General features: G+C 40.0%; 1 protein-coding gene across 13 annotated transcripts in view; it reads left to right on the forward strand.

The window, feature by feature from the left end:
• Window positions 1-22,381, forward strand: part of FGGY (FGGY carbohydrate kinase domain containing) — a 327,916-nt gene that overhangs the window by 241,559 nt on the left and 63,976 nt on the right. For 12 of the 13 annotated variants that reach the window (XR_008468042.1, XM_054211719.1, XM_054211718.1 and 9 more), the window contains 2 exons: window positions 10,094-10,222; window positions 15,145-15,248. Coding sequence is in view for 12 of the 13 variants with exons in the window: in XM_054211719.1 (XP_054067694.1) it covers window positions 10,094-10,222; window positions 15,145-15,248 (233 nt within the window). In the remaining variant the exon portion in view is untranslated. Of the gene's footprint in view, window positions 1-8,094; window positions 8,698-10,093; window positions 10,223-15,144; window positions 15,249-22,381 lie in introns of those variants that run through there. The other variant, XM_054211729.1, reaches the window with a different exon arrangement.

Here is a 22,381-nt window from a genome sequence, read left to right on the forward strand (position 1 = left end):
TACTACAAAATTTATTGATCCCATTAATTTGCCCACCAAGAGAGTAGAAGACGGCTTGTATTCAAAACCACTATGAAAGTGTTGTGTGCTACAGGCATTAGCATTTTTCTGCTGTGGTGAAAGCACATGATGAGTATCTCTTTGTGGTATTATAAAATCTAGAAAGACATTAACAATTCCGTTAAAATTTCATGTACTATAGACCTCTTAGGGTACTGAAGCGTATATTCCATTTGGAGGAAAATGCCTGATAAATTTTCACCACGGCCATCTACTTCAGGGGCTACTTAAGGGACCAAATAACGATTTTTTATTGAATCGTAATATTTTATGCCAGGTCTTTTTTTGGTTGAAGATGATGCCTTTGTCTGAGAGAGCATTGCAGGTATTGCAGAATAGGTTTTATTTTTCTTGTAGATCCTGTGTTGAAGGCTAAAATGCTCTTTTGTAAAGGGGTGTTTTCATCTATGATGAAGCAGTACCCTGATTTTAATGAAGTATTTTTTTGAAAAGCAGGCTTCATACTTGGAAATATAGCCCTTCAACATGATAAGGATTTAATAAACCCATTTCCCAGCTTTTCCTGACTAGGAATTTACAGCCACATCCTCAAAACTGAATAAATACACAACTCGTATGTATGGGTTCTTTATGAACATCTGAGGCAAAACTGAGAAAAGTATTCAGATTGTTTAAATCTCCCAAGTTTTACGGAAATTCAATGCTAACCTTAAACTTACAGTGCTTGAAATTAAGATGCTAATGAAAATAACTCTTGCATGGACAGATTGTGATACCGGCGGATAGGGTTTTGTAGACAACCATCATCAACAATGCGGTTCACAAAATGATAAACTCTTTCTTAACATTACTTGATTTTTTTTCCCTTAAACTTTCATATGACTGGATAATACGGAGATGAGAGTTTTATGCTTGTCTTCAAGCAGCACATCTCTCTGTTTCATAGCTCTAAAACTGTAGCTTTGCTTAATTTGCTTTAGCATAAGACTGGTAGAATTCTTTCATGTTTGATTTTGACTTTGCAGGCGATGGTGGTGTGAGGAAGAACACCTTCTGGTCCTTATACATCTCTCTACTTAAATCTCACTCTGTATCTTTTACCCACTTGTCCTTAGCCACCTTAAAGAAGAATGCTTCCCATTTTCCACAGATTGCCTCAATCCATCTCCAGTAGGATTTCTTCTGATTTTTTTTTTTAGATTTTGTTTTCAGATTTTGGCACTGGGTTTTCAGTTATGAAGGGTCTGACTTGACTCTCAAGCGCATTTATAGTTAGTGGCCTTTCCTCCTATGCGTCAGTAGAATAGTGTCACCCTCCCTGTTCCAGCATTCTGCCTGTGCTTTAGCGTACAGCCCTAGCACTTTGCAATCTCTTGTCCCTAACTATTCCCCTAAGTCCGGGACTTCGGAGATTGGAAGCTTGGTGTTTTCATGTACCTGAGCACTTGTGTATGCCATTTTTTAGCACCCTGAGAAGAAGGATCTGTAGAATTTTATGACTGGGTGTTCTGCTCTAATGCTCTTTTATTTGTAGTACTTATTCATGAATTGGTAATAAAGAAAATCGTGTATGATTTGGGGCTTTGACAAGATCGCTGTGACTCTTGATTGGTACCTGCTGTCATTCTTACTCTGCACAAGCTTTACAATATGCTGGGTTTATGGTGTTCCTTTAGGCATTCAAACAAGTGGCAAAACAGCAGGTTGTTTATTCATGAACATGTTATTATATGAATGTTTGTGTTGCATCTGCCAGCGTCTACTTCCACATATAAATATGGAATGGTAATGAAGATAATGGTTTTGTATACCTCACTTCTTACACTTAAATAGAATCTGCTTAGGTTTTGTATTTTGTCAGAACTAGTCAGTTCTAATACTTGGAAGTTCCACTCGTTTATTTACATTTAGGCTGAAAATGGAAGGTTCAGTCCAGGGTGGGAGAATACAGTCAATATTAACTTATGCTACAAGAGATGTGAAGGGAGTGGTCAATCCCTTCGTTCTGCCAGTTTTCTATCTCTTCCAAGGCCTTTGATGACAGATGCTCCAGAGTATATGAGGGATTTCCTTGAAGGCTGAGAGAAAGGGATGATTTTTTTTTTTTTTCAGGTCAGCTTGTAGCTGCCAGTTCTTCATAACACTTGATTGTAACAATGAGCTTTAAACACCATACTTTGCAAATGGTAGAGGATAATAAGTAAAAGGATTCTCTTAAGTATGGGGTCCCTTTATCTGTCTCTCATTGGTCTTTTGCTATCCCCAATAAATTACAACACGTTGCAATTTCAAACAAAATTAAAAGGATGAATCAGAGGATATTTACACTTACATGCTGTCAAAATCCATGGAATTTACAACTGAAGACTGTTCCAAATATGCTAACATTTTTCTGGCTTCCTGTCATTTCAGTCCGTCCAAGAGCTGTAGCAACTGTAAAGGAGCTGAAACTGGCACAGTGCAAAGAGGTTTTAGGGTGTCTCCTTCCTCAAAGCTTCAGGCATTATTTCATAATATATGATTCAGCAGTAAGAAGTTAGAAAAAATTTTTCTCAGAAAAGCTACACGTTCCTGTGATTTCTATTTTATTTTATGTTTTTTCCATCTTGAGGTCACTGACTCAGATGAATGGTTGAGGTTAGAAGGGACCTCTGGAAATTATCTAGTCCAACTCCTCCTGCTCAAAGCAGGTCACCTACAGCAGGTTGCTCAGGGCTGTGTCCAGTTGAGTTTTGAGAATTTCCAAGGATGGAGACTCCAAAACCTGCCTGGGCAACCTGTTCCAGTGCCGTGACCAACTTTCCCCAATAAATTTTTTCTTTTGTTTAAATGTAATTTCCTGTATCTCAGTTTGTGTGTGTTGCCGCTTGTACTGTCTCTGGGTGCCACCGAGAAAAGTCTTGCTCTGTCATCTTTACTCCCTCTCATTAGATATTTATATGCATGTTGATAAGATCCCCCCCACCTCCAAGCATTCTCTTTGCTGGCCTTAAAGGCTCAGGTCTCTCAGTCTCTCCTTGTACGACATGCCTCTGTCATCTTTCAGGTTCTTCTCTGGACTTGCTCCAGTATGTCCACGTTTATCCTGTCCTGAGGAAGCCCAGTATAAAACACAATGCTCCAGATGTGGCCTCCCGAGCAGGGAGCAAGGATCGCCTCCTTTGGCCTGCTGGTGGCACTCTTCCTATCGCACCCCAGGAGGCTGTTGGCCACCTGCGCTGCAAGGGCACATCACTGGCTGATGTTCAACGTGGTGTCCACCGCACCTCATGGTCCTTTCCTGCCAAGCTGCTTTCCAGACAGTTGTCCCCCAGCCTGTCCAGGTGCCTGGGGTCCTTCCACCTCATGTGCACAACTTTGCTTTTCCCTTTCTTGAATTTCAGGAGTGTCCTGTCGGCCAGTTTCTCCAGCCTGAGCTATTCCTCTTTCCAATAACCGTTCTTTAAGAGGCTGGGCTAAACTCGGGTAGCTCAGGTTTCTTCACAGTGTTTCCTGGGTGACATTTTCCATTCCTCTTCCACTGTAAGGAGAGGAACCATCATTCACCCTGCTTATCATCAGGTTGAGTCCTGCTGGCAGATGGTACCTTTCCACTTCTCCCTCCTCTCTGCTGCAATAAGTGAGGAGTACTCTGTGGTGTTCTTTCATCCTCAGGCTACATCATGGCTTAGACAACTAATAGCAAAAGCACAGAGCTTTCAAAAGAAAAAAAAATTCCCACTGCCCACGTCTAGAATTCTGGTCTCAGGCTCTGTCTGCCTGAGGAATTCTCTTTTCTTCTACTCTGTCAACTTTGTGGACTTGTGAACTTTCTCTTTCTTTGTAGTGTAAAAACTAGGAGCTTTTTCTTTGAATTTGTTTTTAAAAGTCATCGGAGAAACTTTGAGCAGACTTTGAGCCTGTTGTGATTGTTTAATATTTAAATTTCTCAAATATCCTCCTTTCTTACTTTTTATACAGTTCTAAAAAAAAAGAAGAGAGGAAAAAAAAGCATTTCTCAGAATAGTTCTGGGTCATTTCTTCTTTTTACTTGGCTCTTCCTCTCCCTGGTCCTGATTTGTTTTTCATCTTCTTTTTTTTTTGCTTGAGCCTCACACTGAGATACCTGTTAAAACAGTGATGTCTGCTTTATGAGTCAGGATTCACAAAAACAGAAGGGCTATTTCAAACAATTTGCCGACTTCCTCCAAGTCAGAGGCTGTTGACTCCCTAAAATTAATGTTTAAGTAATTTAAAGTGTATCTTAGAACCAATCTTGATTTTATAATTTCCTGTGATGGAGAGCCCACTTCAGACTTAAAGCTTGTTGATTGCTAGTTGCTGTCATTTCTCAAAATTAATGAATTAATTGAAGAATACACCTTATTTTTCATCTGAACTTTAACTTCCTACTCCTGTCTGGCAGACTGCAGTGACGTGCCTGACCTGCATAGACTGCAATTTTCTACGTTAAAGGAAAACACTGAGCTGCTTGAGGTTTTTCACCAAAACTCTGATGTGAACTGTCATTCTTCTCAATCCTTGTAATTGCTTTCCTGACTCATTTCTGAACCCTTTAGAATGCATCAGTATCTTCTCAGTACAGGTATTAGAGCTGGATACTGTGTGAACATGGTGGGGAATAAGCTTGTGCAGGTATCAGAAGCTTAGCTGAAAGATTCAAAAGCATCCTTTCAGTAGCTGATCAGGTTATTTTTGGTCTGTCATTTCTTTCAGTTTTGAAAAAGGGGTATTTTTTTTTCTTCAAAGAGGGGTTGCTGTCATGTGAATTATTAAAAAACATCCACTAATAAAAAAAATTCTTTTAGGTAATAATCCATAGTTAATACAAGCTAAATTGCCTGTATAATCTTTTTGATGTGCTTTACCAAACTGAAGTCTGGTTACTTGCGACTCTCAAAGTATAACGATAGTCACGTCATCTACGTTGATCATCTTTGCATTTAGAGAGACTATTAGGAACCTTGTACTGCAAAGTGCCAGAAATCCAAATTATCAGCCTATTGAAATTATTGTTTCCGAGCAAAAATATGAGATCAGGTGGCTGAGTTTGGATGCAAATGCATTGCATGTAGTTACTTAGTAAGACATCCAAATATACGTATTGTATACCCACAGGCCTGTCAGCATAGCGAGTACTGAACCATGCATTACAAGAGATTTTCATTCTGCACTGTTTCACTGAAATCTAGTAATGAAAACTCAGTCACGTCCATCAATGTACATGCCTAACGATCCAATGATGCAGAATGCTTTTTTTCTTTTTCTTTTGACCTTTAACCAGGAAAGCTTATTATTTATACATGAAGTAGCTCTCTTTCATTTGGACAAGAAGGCAGTAGGCTTTGTTGAAGTAGGCACCTATTGGTCTGCAGACCAATTTACTTTTCAGCTTAATGAATCAGGATCTGCCTGCACATAGGTTGCCTGCTTTTGCCAGTGTTTAGCAACCTAATATGTCTGCCTGAAGTAATTACATGTTAGGTAGTTGAGACGTAGTTCAGCCAAAGGCATAAGCTGGATGGGAGAGTGGGATGGAAAGGACCCAAATTAGATGTGCCTCAAGCTACTGTGGCAGCTCGCATAGGCAGAGATGGATTTTGAACTGAAGAAAGCCAAAGTGATTTTGTTTAACCGACTGTTTTTCTCACTTTTAAATAAGCTGGCCTATAATATCACAATTTGTTTGGGTTTTCCTGAATGAGAATCCTGAAGTTTTTAACTGCCAACTAGGAAATTTGATGGAGGGTATTTCCATGTTTAGAAAGCCCCAAATCTGACTGTTTCTAACACCCTTTAACCAGCATGCATTCAGCCCTGAAAAAAGAAGTAGTGTCATAATTTTATAGTCTGCATCATTATCCGGCTTCCTTCTGATCTTAGCACTATCTATGTTTGCTAATCAGCTGGGTTAAAAATTGTAGACCAATCAGCCATACACATCTCCGTTAAATACGAGTATCGTATGTAAGCCAGAGGGATATTTGGTAATGTATTGTGTGTGATATACGGTTGGGACAATGTATCAGAAGAGTTATAATATTATTTATTCAGATTCCGTGCATATCCCAGACTTTTGGCATTGCGGAGATTATTACAAAACACAGAAATTGGAGATTGTCTACAAGCTTTGTAATGAACAAAGGGGGGAAAATCCTTAAATTGCCTTTTGCACAATCCATTTGGATGGACGGTCCTTCTTTTTACTAAGGTCCTGTTTCCTTTGATGACTATTTTGCACCCTTTTGTTTAACTAGATAAGTTCTTCAATACATGTTATATATCGCTTATTTAACAGGCTGTCTGTTTTGTGTATTGTCTTTTAAATTAAAAAGCATTTAGATTGTCCAGTTTGGGGGAGATGATAAAATGGAGACAAGTTTGGTTGGGTTTCTTTCTGAGCTTGCTGGAATTTCAACAAGGGATTGAGATATCCAAGTTCAAGTTTGCTTGTGTCACGATAGTGAAGAAAAGGCACTTCTATTTTTTGATTTTTTTTTTTCCTTGTATTTACAGCCAGATATAAGTGCTTGTGAAATGCAGCCGCGTTCTGCATGAGAGATGAAAAGCTGTTCTCAGGGAGTATGTCATAGTTGAGTCAGCTGGGCCCCCTGCTGCGCTCTGCTTTTGTTATTTTTAAAAAGCTCGACATCCTAAAGTACCTAGTTCTGTTAAATATTAGTAAGCCAGTACAGTGAATTTTGATTACTAAACTTGACTGAAGATGTATTGTCTGCCTTGTGTGTTGCGTCTGGTAAATAGCTGGTTGCTGCGGTAACCGCCTAAAAAGGTAGAGGGTCGTTGGTACCACATAAATTCTTTAAACAAAACCTGATCATAGCAAATTCTAACATTAGTCTTCGAAGAAGGATAAAAGAGGAGGAAGAGATTCAGACAGCTTTTTCCTTTTGTAAACTCGCTGCTTTATAGGGGAAAAAATAGCTAGAAATAGTCTGTCTCATACGGAACGAAAAGGTTGTGGATTAAGGCATTGCATTAGTGAAACAGCTGTATGAATGTGAAACAGAAAGTTCTCCAGCTTCAGCCATTATGGGTTTGTTTGGTTAGGTCTAATTTTGGAAGTCATTATAGCAAAGGTAAATGACTTGCACAGGAGACTACTGTAAACAAAAGACTCGATACATTTACTTTGGCAGGAGCTTTGAGAAGCCTCAGTCCTTTCACTGCCTCTTTTATGCAGCCTCTGTGCTCCTCTCACTGCCCGCCTCTGTGTGCTGGCGGCTCCCATTTCCCTGCCTCCCTCCCCGACAGCTTCTTGCCCCTGACAGGTAGGATTTAAGGGGGGCAGCACCTGCCCTTGAATTGCTGTGTGTAGCTATAGAATACCTTTATTTTTATAGCAGCTGTCCCTTGACTTTTAAAGCCACTGTGTTTTACTCAAGTAAGAATCTGTTCACCCTCTCCCAGTCTAGTACTGGAGTACAATCTGTTTCAAATGCTTTGCTTTTTAATTGTGGCTCCTCTTTGGTTGCTTTTTGTGTTTTTTATTTTATCATTTAATAGCTTTATACCTACAGCTTCTAAGCATACTGACGCCTGGCTGAGTTTTCTAGTTTTTCAGTGAAGAGTAAACCATGAGAATCATAATTCCCTTTCCAGGTCTCTACCCCTGCGGTTCAGTCAAGGCTCTGCCCATTCCACACCTACTTACTCACACTTGTGTGGGTGGGGAGGCAACTTCCATGATGACAGAAGGAGTGCCCCTGCAGAGCCCACTTCTTCCCTTTTACAAAGCTCCTCGTGAACATATTGTATGGTTCTAGCAGGGCTTTCATGGATTTCTAAAGCTGGGATGATGAAGTAGAGGGGCAGAGCCAGTGTCCTCTCCTTGCTGCGCTTGCTTGCTGGCGCCACTTTTCTGCGTTCCCTGGCTGTTGGGTGACCTAGGAGACTCCCCTTTCCAGTCCCTGTCATGAGCGACTCCTGACTGCTGTCGCTTCCCAGATTGTCAGGAGGTGTTTTCAGTTGAGGAAAAGTTGAGCTCAGGTTTACCTTGACTCCTAAAACAGACAGGGCATACTCTACGGTTAATTCAAATTTTTTAAATACAAGATTATTACGTTGCATTTTCAAATCACAGGAAACCCATCCCTGCAGGTTCTCACACACTTTATGCGCATGGGGGATAGCAATGCTGCTGGTCTGATACGTAACTAGTACAAGTATCTGGCACATAACTAGTACTAGAGGAGTCTGTAGGATCATTTTCTACTCCTGCCATAGAAGAGACGATTATCTTTATCTCTGAAAGTGCTCCCTTATGCTCCCTTAGTGCTCATTAACTAGAAATACAGTAATTGAGAAGCTGGTAGGAAAAGATTTTGTCTAATAGTAGCCCTGATCTCTAAAATGGAATTTAACCACATAATAATTACACACTAAAATGTTTGACCAGTACGACTGATATAAACAAGCCAACCATGGAACTGAGTGCCTGGAAAGAGGTTTTATTTTGGATTAATTTCATCTCATGCTGTATATACAAGATATTTGTATGCTTTCAGGTCAGCTGACTGATTCTGAAGAAAACGATGTGGTTTTAGCTGCATGAACTCTTTTGAACTTCCTTCCACCTGCAGGGTCTTTGAATGTCAGGAGAAGCAGACAACTTTGTTTTACTGGTATTATTCTCCAATGTCTTAAAAAAACAGAAAGGTAATAAAAAAGTTCTCTTAAAGAGAAACGTCGTCCTCTCCAACTTATTGGGAAAAAAAATGCTAAAGATAGACCTCTTGAAAAAGCTAGCAAGACGTTTTGACTTTACGCTAAGAATTAATAAAATATAGACTTTTTTCCTGTGAGAAGGTAGCTTAATGTCATCACTTCCTTCTGTATAAGCTAAATGGTAAGGTTTACTTACTGGCCACAACACTTGCATATAAACCCAAAGTCAAGTGCAAAGGTTTGGGCTATAGATACTTGTTTTAAATTTCCATTATGAGATTCAGCCTGGCATTTCAGAGGCCGACGTGTGGCTCTCAACAGAATAGAAACTCTTGGAGAAACGAACACCGAGAAGCTGTGTGTGCCGTCTGGTCACAAAGTGCTCCATGCACTGCATCCGTCAGGAAGCAAGCACCTTCCTTAGAGCGAAGAACCAACATCAGTTACAGCAAAGACAAAGATCTAAGTGATATGTAAAATTGAAGACCTGTTTTCCACCTGTGAATTTAATATCGTAACCTTCTTTTCATCTAGCAGTAAGGTCATATAACTGTATTTCTAGAAGATTAAGCTCATGGGCATTACGGTATTCCTGATATTGTTTGATATGCTATTCCTCTGCATTATTCTCTGTTGTGGAGAGTGTTTTACTTCCTTTCTACACATCAGAATGGAGACAAACGCAGATGGGACCTACCACCAGGCTCCCTGGTGACAGGACTGAGAAGGAAGGGTTGCATTGCTTGTGTTCAGGCTGACCATGATGTTCTTCATACTTCGTAAGGCCAAGGCAGGCTCAAAACCGGATTGTTTAAGCCTGTGAGGAAATACAGCTGCAAATGGAGGAATTTGCTGCTTAAGCCAGTTTCTTTTTCAGAGTTTCTGTTACTATAGCCACCCTATTCTGAGTAGAAACTGCTGGAAAGGATGGAAATGGAAAAAAAAAATTGGTCCCTGCCTTGTGCAACAGGTGGAGTTTTCAGTTGCGGGCATGGGCTGAGCTGAGTCTGGTTCACATGCCCAAAGAATGGCTGCAGGCAGCCAAGTCAGTAACTACCGCGAGAACTTGGGATTTCATATCTCTTGGAAAGATGCCAGGCAGAATTTAATTGCTTGTGGTGAAATCTTTCTCTGTGGCTAGATAGGACATTGAATACTTTTGAACTTTTGAATTGCTATGGGACAGCCTGATCTGGCATGCTTGTAGTTAATATACAGACAGATAATGAGATAGTTCTTAATCAGATAGAGTTCTTTGATGCACTTTTTTGTTTTATATATACCACACTAACTTGAGGGAGAGGAAGGGAGCTCTTGTAATAACATACACATTTGTTTTTCTGTTTAGTAAATTGACAGGTGTTTGGTTTTTCTTGTGTCTGCCCAGGAAACCACGTCTTGTCTCCTGGAGAGTCTGTTGGAAACGGTCTAACGCCAGAAGCTGCCAAAGATCTGGGTCTCCCTGCAGGGATTGCAGTAGCAGCGTCTCTCATTGATGCACATGCTGGAGGACTAGGTACTCAGTCATGTATTTACTATTCTTGGAAACAGGAATGTATGGAATTAATTTTAGAAAACCATTTTTCTCACAGCCTGTTTTGTATCCAGCAATTCGCTCTGATGCTATTTTTATGAAATAGCAGAACTAAAATAAAAAACCCATTACAATAACTGCTAATATTGAATATCTGTTTATAGAAAGGGTCTATCACTGTTTATTTCTTTTCAGCTGGATTTCCAAATTGTGTATTAACTTCTCCTAGTTCCACTTTGAACTGAAACACCATTGTGCTGGCATGCCAGCGTGCTGAGAGTTTGCATCTTCTGTTGCTCAAAACTTTAGGGATAGGCAAGAAAAATAAAAAATGAACATTCTAAAGGAGAAGTCTCATGTCTGAGGCTTGTTCATAGTTAGTCTTCCTTCTTGATTTTACGAGCGATTCGTGCTTCGTTTAAATAATGCGATAGAGACTTTTTCAGGTACATTTGTGCTAGCACAATGTGGGATACATACCAAGACCGCTGCTTTTGGTCTAGGGGGTTAGAATATGTAAACACTGTGTGTCTAAACTAGCAAACAAGGGTAGAGGGGAAACTGTTCACTGCACGGCATTCCCCTTCTGCGACTTTGAACTTTTTATCCATAACTGGAGTGGGAGGCCTGATGCTTAGTTTTTTTTCTTTTCCAGCACAATATTCTGATGTGCCCAGTTTCGACTGTGTTGAAAAATATTTGGTTAGGCTCAGTGGCTTCATTTTCTTACTACGCTGTTTGGCCTTATCACAATATGGTCAATAACAAAGTGATTCAATGTAACTTTTTCAGCAGGAAATTGAGGTTTTTTTAGTTTGATAGGTTAGAAAAAAGCCTCACCTCAGAAAGTTTCAGTGTTATCGAAACAGTACTGTTCAATGGAAATCTATTGCTCATCAGAGTATTTTTCTCTAGATCTAAGTGAAATATGATTAGCTGCTAAAGTACCAGTGCGGTGTTTGGTATCTATCTCATTTATTCTTCTAGAAGTTGTGGCCGGGAACTTTTTAAATGTTTAAGTCCACTTACTTTGCTTCTGATATCTGTTTCTGATAAGCTTAAGTAATCATGTAGATTGCTTTTCTTATTACCTCAGAAGGATTAGATACAGATCCAGCTGCAAAAAGGAAGCCTGAGTTTCAGCGTCATAGTTACAGATGTGTTGTGTCCCCACTATTGTGACTTACCTAAAAATCTGTTTGTGTCAATTACTATCCTAATTGCATAAAAATGTGTTTAAAATCTGTGCCCTGGCAGTTTTTTGTTCTTGAAAAGGATGTAATAATAAGCTGACCTGAAATAATGAAGTTGCTGAAAAACTGGATTGTCACAGGGCATGTGAAAATGACACTGGAGGATCCTCATTTAATTGGCATCATTATGCGAGTACTGGATTCAGAGCACAAAAAGTGTGCCCAGTAAATTTCATGTGCTGAAATCAATGAACTGAATTTAAAAAATAATAGAGAGCAACTGTCTGTTCATTCGCTATAGACTTCTGTAAAGAAACCCTAACATTAGAAACATACAGTTGCTGGCACCCAGCAGAGTAAAACTTCAGCGGATAGAGACAGTCTGCTTACGCTAGTCCTGTTGATCAGAATATGTTTTCCCAGATGGCACCACAAACACTAGCAGACTACTGAAATCATTGCCAGGAGAAAAAAAAATAATGTATAGGTTGTTGTTAGAGAGGGAGAGACGCATTACAGAGGGAAGAGTCGGTAATGCCACAGGAGAACCTGCGTGCTAATCACACGGTATCTGAGTAGAGTCTGGGAGAAGAGGAGGGATTTAAGATGCAACTCATCCGTCTTGAATCTGGGAAGGGTAATAAACAGGTGGGGAAACTAGTAGGGAAAAAAACAGTAAAAAGGAAAAGATTTGGATAGCAAAAGGGACAGCAGGAGCAAAAGGAGAGCTGGAGAGTGCAAATGCACGTAAAGAGAATGGTGTGGCTACATCTCAAATACTGAATAGCTCTCTTTTATCCATCGCCATTAATAAAAATAACCTAAATCTAGTTAGTTTAAACCTAGTCTAGTTTAATCTACAGTGTGTAGAATACAGAGCTGAAAATCCTGAAGGAAAAACAATAAAGCAAAAGGAGAACACAGATGAGAGAGCTAAGAAGTGAAACTGTGTTCTAATTAAAAGATATTAAGGACAGCAATGCACTAAAGCATATTAATCTTCTAATGTTGATAGAAGAGGCACAGAAGAAAAGAAAATAGAGACGAGATATTTGAAACAGAATTAAAACATGAAAACAGTGGAAATAAATAGTTCTTGTAGTTGATGTAAAACTTCTGTTTTGAAAAGGTGCTGATGTGTGTTTTAGTGCTTACTCTGCTGTGATCTGTGTTGAAATATTGAGGCTTACAATTTGTTTGAAGGATATGACTTGTATATTGGTAAGCATCAGATTAGTTTGTGAGACAACAACATCCAGTGGGTGTCATTATTCTTATTCTTGAACACAGTCTGCTGGTTGTTTTGAAAATAATCGGTAACAGCAGAGTAACGGAAAGGGCTCTTTTGTATCCTGGAGGCTAAACCAAAATGACATGGTGGACATCTTGTTTTCAGTGTTAATAACTTCTGACACACTGTTCAGATCTGCTTTTGGCTGTAAATAAGGTGTGTTTTTGCTGCACAGGTTCCTGAAGTTTATGAAGGCTTCAAAGTTTTGAGTAAAATAAGGTAAAGAATTATGTAATGCGTATGTGTGTGGAGGTCATCTGTGACTCCTGAATCAGTCCATCTGATACCTATTATGGAAAAGTAAAAATCTGAAAGCCAAGTAGTTATGTCTTACATTTTGACCTACTGTATCAATTTAAAAGAGCCTACGGATACAAATGTGACTATGGGAGGCCAGTCTTTTGTGACTGGCCTCATAAAAATAATGTTTATTTTGCACCTTTAAAAAGACGTCAGCTTTGTTTCAGCAAAAGTAATAATTTATTATACAGTATCTAAAATAGTTTGTCACTAAAATGTGGAAGAGATCCAAAAGGATGCAAGCTAAGCATTGCCTGCTTTTCTAAAATCTCTCCTACAGTTTGTGTGGTATTTGCACAGACTTCTTGTTCTCGGTCTCGCTTGAGAATCTTCAAAAGATTTTGAGTCTGTCTCAGAGTATGAAAAACTCCAACTAAGTTAAAGGTGAATGTGACTTATAACAGCAATTAAATTCTTTTTAGTGAATAAAATATCTAAGCTTTCATTGTTAGGAGAATGTTCCAGACTTATTTGCTGTCTGACTCCAATTAATCACAAATAGGAAGACTCTAGCAACTGTAAACACTAGTTAAGCCACTGAGAAAATCCCACTGATTTCAAAAAGGCCCAGAATGCCTATTTTGCAGAATGCATGTTTTCTTAGTGATTGAAAAGTATCTAAACACGAGACTCTTCAATTTTGTATTGTTTGTGAAAATACATTTGCAACATATGTGGACAATTCAGTTTAATAGATTTGTTCCCTCTGAAGTGTGAACAATATTTTTAACTCCTTTAAGAAATTCTAACACAATGTACGGGAAATTGCCTTTTAGACAACCCTATCCAAAATTCTTAACATGAACTCATGCGTGTCTGTGTTTGAGCATGGAAAAATAAAGCATAAGAGGGAGAAACCATACTTTTAGCTTTCAGTTGTTCCTTACGAATAAACTCTGTGTATGAAAGCGATGCTATTACATAGTTACAAGCCAGCTAGGATAAAGGGACATAAGGACAGATTTTTGAAGACTGTAAAACTTCAGCCCTTAATTTTCTGATTATTTAGATAACTTCCAACCGTGGTAATACCATCATAACCATGGCAATCACGGTAAATACACACCCCGACAGACCAATTTGAATCTTGCAGTGGTGACCTAAACAAGAAGGTGTTAATGAAATGTGGCATCTTTTACAATGTCCAGCAAATGCTTTCCTGATGCTTCTACAGTGAGGAGAAACATTATTCTTTTTCAGCAGGATGGGCAAACTGGTCATCTGCAATGTGCAGTCTGGTGACCAGTTTGCCAGTTGAAAAGCAATGTTCAAGAAAAAAAAAAGACAAACAAAAGGATATTACTTGTTGGGCTACTGGGTTTTGCTGGGTGCAGCACAACGTGATGCAAGAATGCAGCTCAGGAGAGGAGGAGGAGAGGGCAGAATTTCCACTTTAGCCTCCCCTTAAGTGAATTAAGCACGATGTGATGCATGCTGAAGCTTGGCTGTAAGCCTGCCACTTCTGTAAGCAAGCTCCTGGCTCCTCTCTGGCATCTCCTGGGCGCATGTTTCTGCTGCAGGCTGAGTGCTTGCTGAGTTTGTCCTCTGTCCTGTCCTGTCCTGTCCTGCACGCAGAGGCTCCTCAGAGCCAAGCGCAGTTCCTCTAAGGGAAGTTTTCTTCCTTTACATGGTTCTGTCTGACGTGGACAGAACAGCAGCGGCAGTCAAGACAACAAAACTGGCAGCCTTCCAGTCTCCTGCCAAGTTACCCTTTTCTCCAACTCATCCTCTGACAAAACACATCATACAGTGTATGCCTGATAAACTGTGAACAAATAAACATATCTGCAGTCTGCCTTTCACAACAGGGCAGTCTTTTATTCTGCACGTTAGTGTACTACCTAAAAGAATAAAGGTCAGGTTGTAGTCAATATAACATTTAAAAATTACGATGATAAACATGAGCATAGAAGAAATCATCTTGTGTCCTTAGGTATCTAGAATAAAAATAAATTTTAATATCTATCTGACTTGATAAAATAACTTTGTTTATTGACTAGGTAGACTAATTTATGGCAGTGGTGTAACATACTCAGCACTTACTTGTGTGCGGAAAAGCTCTGTTTTGTGAGAGTTGGCTTGCTCTTCTTTAAAATGGAATTTTAATTTTATTTTAATAGGAGTAATTGGAGCAGATGTGAAAGGACATAACCTGCCATGTGAGAACCAGCCAATTACATCCCGTGTTGCTATGATCTGTGGAACATCCTCGTGCCACATGGGGGTAGGTTGTATGCGCAGTCCTAATTTGTAGAGAATATACTAACTAGTGTTTTTGAAGGGAAAAATGACCTTTGTCCTTCCCACCCTTTTCTTTTTCCTTGAATTTTTTCTGGTAACTCCATCTTTACCTTTGGATATTAATTATATATTACCATGCTTTTGCTATTAAGCAAGAACCTTAATAGTAGCAGAAATCAATACTGAAAAATGACATGGAAAGTAAAAACCATGATGCTAGAGTGGCTTAAAGAGCAACCTGAAATCTGAGCCAAAGACTCTGAGCTTGAGTTATCCGTGACAAGCCTGGCACTAATGTGTTACAGAATAGTGTCTTTGGAGAAGGAGTGCTTGTCTTCAGTCACAGCCCTTCTCCCCCACCTCTTCACTTAATCAATATAAATCCTTCTACCTCTGAAAGTTGCCATGATGTATAGAATTATGATCCATATCATGACTAAAAAGAAAGAAAAACCCCGATAAGCAATTTTCACTTTGCTAATTTTTCTCAGTGAATTAATACGAAAGCTTTTTCTGAGATTGCAATTAAAATTTAGTGTCTGCTTTTGAAATTTATACCTTTTTAAAATGTATGAGTCTGAAAGCATTCCATTTAGATAAGTACCCTTTTCTGCCACATTTTTTATTTAAAACTAATTTCAGTCTTAAATTTGGACTGACTATAATTTGGATTTTTCCTAAACGAGCAAATGGCAACTGGAGTGCTAGAGGTTTTTAGGGAGGACTAACATGCTTCATGGAGAGTGATCTCCAGTACAGAAAAAGAAAGGAAGCTGATAATAAAATGTCAGGCTTAAGAGTAAGTTGCATTGTCATTGTAGTAACACCATGAATACGTGGTGATCTTGAGCATGAATAAACGGTGATTCTGTCATATGGATTGTAGTTCAACAAAGCATTTAAGCACATGATTGAATTTAAAGATGTGAATAATCCCAGTATTGTGAAGCAGAGCATTTAACAAAAGCTTAAATCCTGTAGACGAATTGGAATATATGTGGATTCCTTCCTCAACAAGAGTTTCAAATCTCAAACTCCACCAATCTTAGCTTACTCTGTCTCTGAAAAATTACATTGGTATCTCTTTGTCTATCACAGGGCAGGTAGGGCACCCTGCAAATACCAGCTCTGGGGGAAGAAGTCACCCTTCGAGCCTGCCACGACTTGTATTATTTCCATTTTGTTGATGGAGATATATATCTGCCCTTTCAGAAGAAGCTGTTTGTGTGAACTCTTCCTAACCTGTTTCATTTAGCTGAGTTAGTTTAAATCGTTAAAATGAGTTGGGTCAATAGAGACATAATACTGGACCAAAATGAGCTGAGGAGCTCTCAGACAGTTTCCCCAAAAGGTCTAAGGGCAATGTTGAGCGGCTGGAAATGGGCCAGCTGGCTCTAACTTATTCCTTTAGTATAAGCAGCCCTGTAGGAAGACACATGTGTGGTTATTTATTAATTTTTAATATATGTGTATTGGTAAGTTTTAATGTAGGCCCAGTTCACAACTACAGTTTGTTTTGCTCCCGGAACTAGAGCTGTATAAACACTTTAATGGCACTTTTTGTGTGCGTACTCCACAGCCATAAGAGATGTGGCTCCATTAAATATGCTAATGTAACAAAAGTGACATGATGAGGTCCACGTTGATGTTAATCAATGCTCTGCCATTAAAGCAATCCCACAGTCATACACAGACTGCACACCATAGGCCAGGTAGGAACCTTTTAAGGCTCTTAATCACTGGAGTGCAAACTTGGGAATAGATGCTTGTGCAGTTTTTGGCTAGATTTAAGTAGATTTTTATTAAATGTAACTACTCAGCATTTTATAATCATTTCCTTAACTGCCTTCCTTCACTCATCTGTTCAGAGGTATAACAATCTCTAGCCAGCAGACAATAAGCAAATTCTAAACTTCTCTGGATTTAATCTGTGAAAGGACTTTGTTTTACTGTTCTTTTATCTGTTACCTGCATAGAGTGCATGAAGTGAATATAGAGCACACAGAGCAGTTGTATTTGTGTTTTAATGAGACCTATACGCAGCTGCATTTGGCTGAAATTAGCTGTTCCTTTTTTTAATTAGGGCTATAAAATGAAAGTATATTATACTTGTGTTTTGATAGAAATATATATTTTCTCTCTCCCTGTGCACCAAGGGCCCCTCAAGGCTACAGAGATTAATCATCGAGTTTAATTTAATGCAGTGGGAGAGAGACCTGTGTGGTCAGGCGGGCATTAAAAAGTGCCTTTGATCTGCCTCAGGTGCACTGAGCCCCAGTGAGCCAGCAACAATAATACCTTTGTGAGATGATCAGAGACAAGAGAGGGAGAAAATGGCCTGTGTGGAAACTCAAGGCCGTCCTTTGTTGTGGTTCTGGCAAACGAAAGAGCCAACTGTCAGGAGAAATTCAGAAAACAGAAAGCAGGGTGAAAGTACGGTTGGATTTCTTTCAAGGGATCGTAACAGGAAACTGTTCAAAATCATCTGCTGTGCCTTTCTTTCTTCCCCCCCTTCCTCCTCTTTTGGTGGGGGCAGGGGTACTACAGTTGGTGTATGTGCGTTGGTACAGTATTTCCATTCTCTAGACCGAATACTCCATGAGTCACAGAAGCAGGTATTGCTTGAACGCAGCATTTACTTTAAACTTCAAGAGAAACTGCTCCATGACCCAGTTTTCATTACCTCAAGGACTCTAGAGATCTTGAACAAAAGACTTTGCTAATCATGCCTTTGATATTTTAGAAAGTACAAATGTAGAACCTAATTTTACTCATGGCTATAATAGTTTAATTTGTGGTAGAACTGCCATTTTTAAGTGAGGATACGCTTTTGGAATTAACCACTGACAGTTTGGGGTAATCAGACGCACACAAAGCATTTTGTGTTTCTGTTGAGATACTCAAATAGCTCATGAGAGAAGCAAAAAGCACGTTGTAATTAGGTTACTGATCCAAGTCCAGGTCTGAGTTGGTAGTTGCCGAAAGTCCCTGCTACCTCAGGGCTCATCCATTATCCATGAGGAGAAAGAAAAGAAAAGATGGTTTTCTGAATATTTTTGGACAGTTATTCATTTTACACGATTCTCTGCTGCCTCTTTTGCCCTAGCAAAAATCATTGGCAGAATCTGCAATTGGAATGGCAAATAAGCTGTCCTTTTACTTGTGAAGGATTGTCCCTTTGTTTAGAGCTGAGATTCATTTGCTGCGGCTTTGATCTGTCTGTGCAGTGCAGGTGTCTCAAGTGACGGAGACTCGGTGGGGGACTTTTCTGAGTGGGCTGCTGCATGTCATCGTGCTTTGCAGACAGGCTCTCTAAGCTCCGGCACCCACATTTAAGTTTTGGAACTTTGAGGAGACTTTCCTTCTGTAGCCATGGCGACTACACAAAATCTGTGAATAGTTTTTCACAGTAAAATAGCAGCAGGTTTGAGGCATTGAAATAGGAGCTTGCATGTTATTCCTAACTAGTAGTTTGCATGGGTCTAACAGACATGCCCTAACTTCTGGGAATAAGGTAATTGGTTCTCCTAAAAGCCTGTCTTCCTGCCAGCGTCTTAAGGGTTTTATGGGATATTTTAAAGGTTTCAAAAATCGTTTGTTTTCTTATGAAACCTTTATGTGATTGGGGGAATTTCAGGTAAGAGATCTGTATTATCTTGTCCCAGTCCTGAACGCAGGCATGTTTGCCCTTTTGCAGATGTGTAAAACCACCGAGAATTGATTTAACTCTCGGGTGCCAGTTACCAAACAGCAAAACCGTCACATGAACAAGCAGTGTGACACGGTACTTGTACACAGAAGTTTCCTAGTGTTCCTTGGAGCAAGTGATCTAGCAGAACTGCTGCTTCTTTCTGGTAGATAAATCTTGCAGTTTCCCATACCTGATATCAGCATAGCACTCTTCTTATGGGCACTAAAGTCACGTAATAAAACTTTTTTTTTTTTTCCCCCTCAAAATGTTTCATTAGACTGTAAGGCTTTTGTCAAAGAGACTACAGGTTTGAGTAAATTTATGTGACACCTCGCAGACTGGGACCAGACTGGGACTAGTTTTTCATAGCCGGAGGTCGTGAAAGGAATTTGAAGTAATTTAAAATGGTGAGCAGAAATAAATGATAGTTCTGGAATGGGAATATTGAGAGTGCTGAGGGTTATTGGAGGCACTAGGGGATAGTGCCTCTTCTCTCTGACTGGGACTTTTATGGAGGAGAAGGAGGATGTGCATGCAGAGCTGCAAGATTCAGAAATATTGAAGACATAGTGAGGGAGGGCAGGGATGCTCTTTTGCAACACTCCATCTTCTCTTTTGTTGTCTGCAGTATGGGGTCCTTGCTAATCCTGTATGTGTACAGGACGTGTGCTATTTATGCATAATGAATAAAGTAGGAGAGATCCAAATCAAATAGCCTTGTTCATCAAATGTGTATAAACTCTCATTTCTGCCTATTTTGTGGTGAATTAGGCTCTCTTAGAGATCAGCGTTCTGCTTTGCACTTGTCCCAGAACAGTTGTTCCATTATGAAAATATTTGTCATTCTTGCTCTAACACCTTTTCGGATTCACAGCTGAAGGAAGTAGGCAGAGCAGCTTCTGATGGGAACATTGTCTGGCTTGATTTCAGCTTACTGAGGCTGGGGAGTGGGGGCGCGAATTTGCTGGCATTTGGACTCCCAAATAGACAAGGTTTGTGTTCCTTCCTATCCAGAGTCTCTGATATTTTTTTCTATCTTCATTTGTTTGTCTGGTCTGTGTGCTTCTTCAGTCATTCCTTCTTCTTTATCAGCTTTCTGTACTCAAAACTTCTTTTTTGGGATTGACAGGGAATCTTTTCAGGTTTAGATGGAGTCTCTTCCTTTGCATCTGTTTTTGTTACTGCTCTGACGCTTGTCATTGGGAACTGACTCACCTGGCTTGGTGCGCAGTTCTTTTCCCCGTGTGATAATGTGTATGTGGTTTGAAGCTTATAATTTAGTCATTTTTTAAATTGGAGAGGCACAAGTAATTTATTTTCTGTCTTTTCAGATTTACTACATGATCTAAAAGACAGAGCTTGAGCAACTACACGAACAGCAAAATGGGCAGATCAGATCGTTTTTCTGTCCCAGTGTTTACTATGAATTATTTCAGGAAGAATATCGCATACTCTCTTTTACCAAGCCTGACTAGTCTTTGACTGTTCTCTGCTAAAGGAACTTCAGCCCAATTTGCTTATTCTAAATTTGTTCATTTGATTCTCGTGATGACTGGCAAACACAATAGAGCTTCTTTGCTCCACAATATCCGCCCAAGCTGCCAGCTTTGTTCACACAAATAGAGTGTAAAGCACGTTTCCACCCCCAAAGCATGCACAGTACGTGTCCTTTGCAGTACATCCTGGAGTGGAGACTGCAGAGACATGCTGGCTCAAAGTGTTCTCAGAGCCTGAGCTCTGTAATCTCGGTGGGAGCCAGACCAGCAAGTGGATTCAGTATATTTTGGCTCTGATACGAGAGTCTCCTCTTCAGAACATGCCACGTTGTTAAAGCAGCAGACTTTTGAGTGATTACTACACAGGGACTCCTCAGCTGCTTGAAATCATCTGTGATGAGGGGAAAACTTGCGGGGACTAAATAGGCTGGTACTTGCGTTGCCAGCTATATTTAATCTAGTGGGATGGCACTAGGCAACGTGTTTCGGGAGAGCGAGTCGGAGGACTGCGTGCAGCACTTCAGCCTCGCACTCTTCAGTCACTGCTGCACATGCATCCCTGACGTGAAACATGCAGGCTCCGAGGGGACAGGGCCAGAAGCCCAGGGCAACGTGTCCCAGTGCCAACTGGCCCTGACCCAGGGTTTAGCAAAGGCAGCAATTTGTCCTTCTCCTGACCAGGGGAAAGGGGCTGGGTTTGGGAGGGTCAGGCCAGTGGCGAGAAGGGGGAGGAATGCAGTAGGAAAAAAAGGAAAAAACAAAAGCAAACCTATTGAAGCTAGGCTGCCCCAGCTAAGTTTTTGAAATGATCTGTGTGAGCTTTATGAAATTGATAAGCGCCTGCCCTCTTGGTTTTTTAATATTCTTCTCTTCTGTAAGGCCTGTTCTGCAGATGAGTCACAGAGCTAGTGTCTTTCAAATGGTAGAAATAAACTAGTATCGCAGGGACCTCTGCCTTGCTCTGTCCTCATTCAGTTCAGTTCTGCTGGCTTATATATTGCATTTGGCAGCAGTCACAGTGCTGACTTCCCAACTAATGAAGACGTTTTACATTCAGAGAGGGCTGCATCAAATGAAAACCACATTTTCTTCACGACTGTTGATACAGGTTGCCTGTCCTTAGTGCACACAGATTTAGCCTCAGAGGAAAAGGTCACAGAGTCTACTTAGGTGCCTTTTCAGCCCATGGCCTTAGAAGGGTTATATGTCCATAAAATTGCCGCCTCCTTCTACTTGGCCCTCAAAGAAGTCCTCCACACCCTTTTTTAATGAGACTGTCTCGTTCTGTGTTGTAGCATCCTCGGTTTGAAAAAGAAACAAACAAAACTGTAATATCCCCTTTGCTGGCATTAATTTGATATTGTATGCTTTGTTTGCTTTGTTTTGTTTTTAAAAGGCGAGAAGTAAAATATTTCTGCTAGCAGGGTATATAAAAGACTGTTGCTTTTCTGACCTCCTTATTATATTAATAAAAGCTAGGAAGACTTCAGTAGTGGTGGGAGATCATGTGCAGGCAGCCTCCAAAACCCAAAGCACTTACTTGCAGAACTAGTAAACCACAAAGCTTAAGATCTTGAAATGTAAATAGGAAGTTGGAGAGTTTACTTTAGAGCCAGCAGTGGTGAGTCTGTATAATGTTTATTTCTGCTTGCCTCCCAGCCTTTCCTAAAGCTTGGCAGAGATGAAAGGGAGGCTTTCTCAGTAAATGAGTTATTAAAAGTTTTTCTTATGAGCAAGATTCCTTTGTTCCTGGCCTGAGATAATTCAAAGCTCAGGTATGCCTTAGTGACTGGGAGAAGGGAACATTCCTATTCAGTGTGTGCCCATCAGAGACATCCAAGTTTCGCACCCCATCGCTTTGCTGGTAATCGACCTGTTCAGGGGAATGTAGCTGAAAGTAATGCAATCTCTGCTGTATACAAGCTAGAT

This window comes from Rissa tridactyla, chromosome 8 (genome assembly GCF_028500815.1).
Source record: "Rissa tridactyla isolate bRisTri1 chromosome 8, bRisTri1.patW.cur.20221130, whole genome shotgun sequence".
Lineage (NCBI taxonomy): Eukaryota > Metazoa > Chordata > Aves > Charadriiformes > Laridae > Rissa > Rissa tridactyla.